Source organism: Penaeus monodon, chromosome 21 (assembly GCF_015228065.2).
Source record: "Penaeus monodon isolate SGIC_2016 chromosome 21, NSTDA_Pmon_1, whole genome shotgun sequence".
Taxonomy (NCBI): Eukaryota; Metazoa; Arthropoda; class Malacostraca; order Decapoda; family Penaeidae; genus Penaeus; species Penaeus monodon.
The window spans coordinates 12,649,312-12,650,334 of record NC_051406.1 but is presented as its reverse complement, the minus strand read 5'-3'; the positions used below and the strand labels follow the sequence as shown (position 1 = coordinate 12,650,334).

The following is a 1,023-nucleotide window of genomic DNA, read 5'->3' as shown; positions in this document are numbered from 1 at the left end:
CAGTTGTTGAGTCGATACCATCCTCAACCTTGATATCAGCAACAGGAAGTTTGTCTTCCACTTTGCCATCCCCTTTGGACACAGCATTGCCATCCAACATCTGCATAAATGCTTCATATTCTTCATTCAGCCCTACTGAGAAGGGCATTGTACACGAGTCTTGTGCTTGCTCCCCTACTTTTTCATCAGCACCACACACCTCTGATGACAAGCTCTCATCTTTGTCTTCACAGAGAGCAGTTGTATTAGACTCCAGGACCTTTTCCTCTACACTTTCCTTCCATTCTAGAGCCGGCTGGCCTTCCTCTCCTTCCTCATTGTCTGAGTCCCAACGAGACTTTGTGGCAGCTATTGCAACTTCTTGTACTTGCTCCTCCACAGTTTCTTTGACTTTCTCTTGAACCTCTAACTCCCAGCACTTAGGATACCAGGCCCGGGATGGTTCCTTTTCATGAGATACATTTTCATTTTGAAACTGTGATTCCATTTCCCAAAAACTCTCAAAGATCTCCCAAGTGTCAGATGATTCTCTTCTCTTGATTTCTAACCGAGTCAAAAAATGTGCTTTGAATCTATAAGGATTGATGCAATATGACAGAGATGGTTTAGTTACAGTGTATTGTACCATATGGCCTTGGTACTCTTTATCTAAACCATTCAAACCCTTGGCCCTGAGTGTATATAACATTCTTGATTCCTCTAAGAATGGCCCTTTCTCCTGATGTTTGCCACTTCTACCTCTATCCCGGCTGGTGCTGCGACTCCACCTCCTTCTGTCCCTGTCTCGACTCCTAGATCTGCTGCGTCTCCTAAGCTGTTCCCTTCTGATTTGTCTCAAGAGGTCAAAGCCAAAGTTCTCAGATTTGAATTCACTCCATGTCTTTGGCACTCTTTTAGGTCTTTTCTTTGCTTCCTCCTTCTGGCTTCCAGAATCTAACTTGTCCTCTTTTCCACTATCAGACTTTTGCTCCAATTTCCTATCCTTGTCTAGTTCTTTGTCACGATCCCCTTCTTTACCCTTTA

General features: G+C 43.9%; 1 protein-coding gene across 1 annotated transcript in view; it reads right to left on the bottom strand.

Annotated features, from left to right (window-relative positions):
* Window positions 1-1,023, bottom strand: part of LOC119586239 (serine/arginine repetitive matrix protein 2-like) — a gene marked incomplete in the record, with an annotated part of 17,646 nt that overhangs the window by 11,913 nt on the left and 4,710 nt on the right. The window contains 1 exon segment of the mRNA XM_037934941.1: window positions 1-1,023. Within this exon segment, the coding sequence (XP_037790869.1) occupies window positions 1-1,023 (1,023 nt within the window).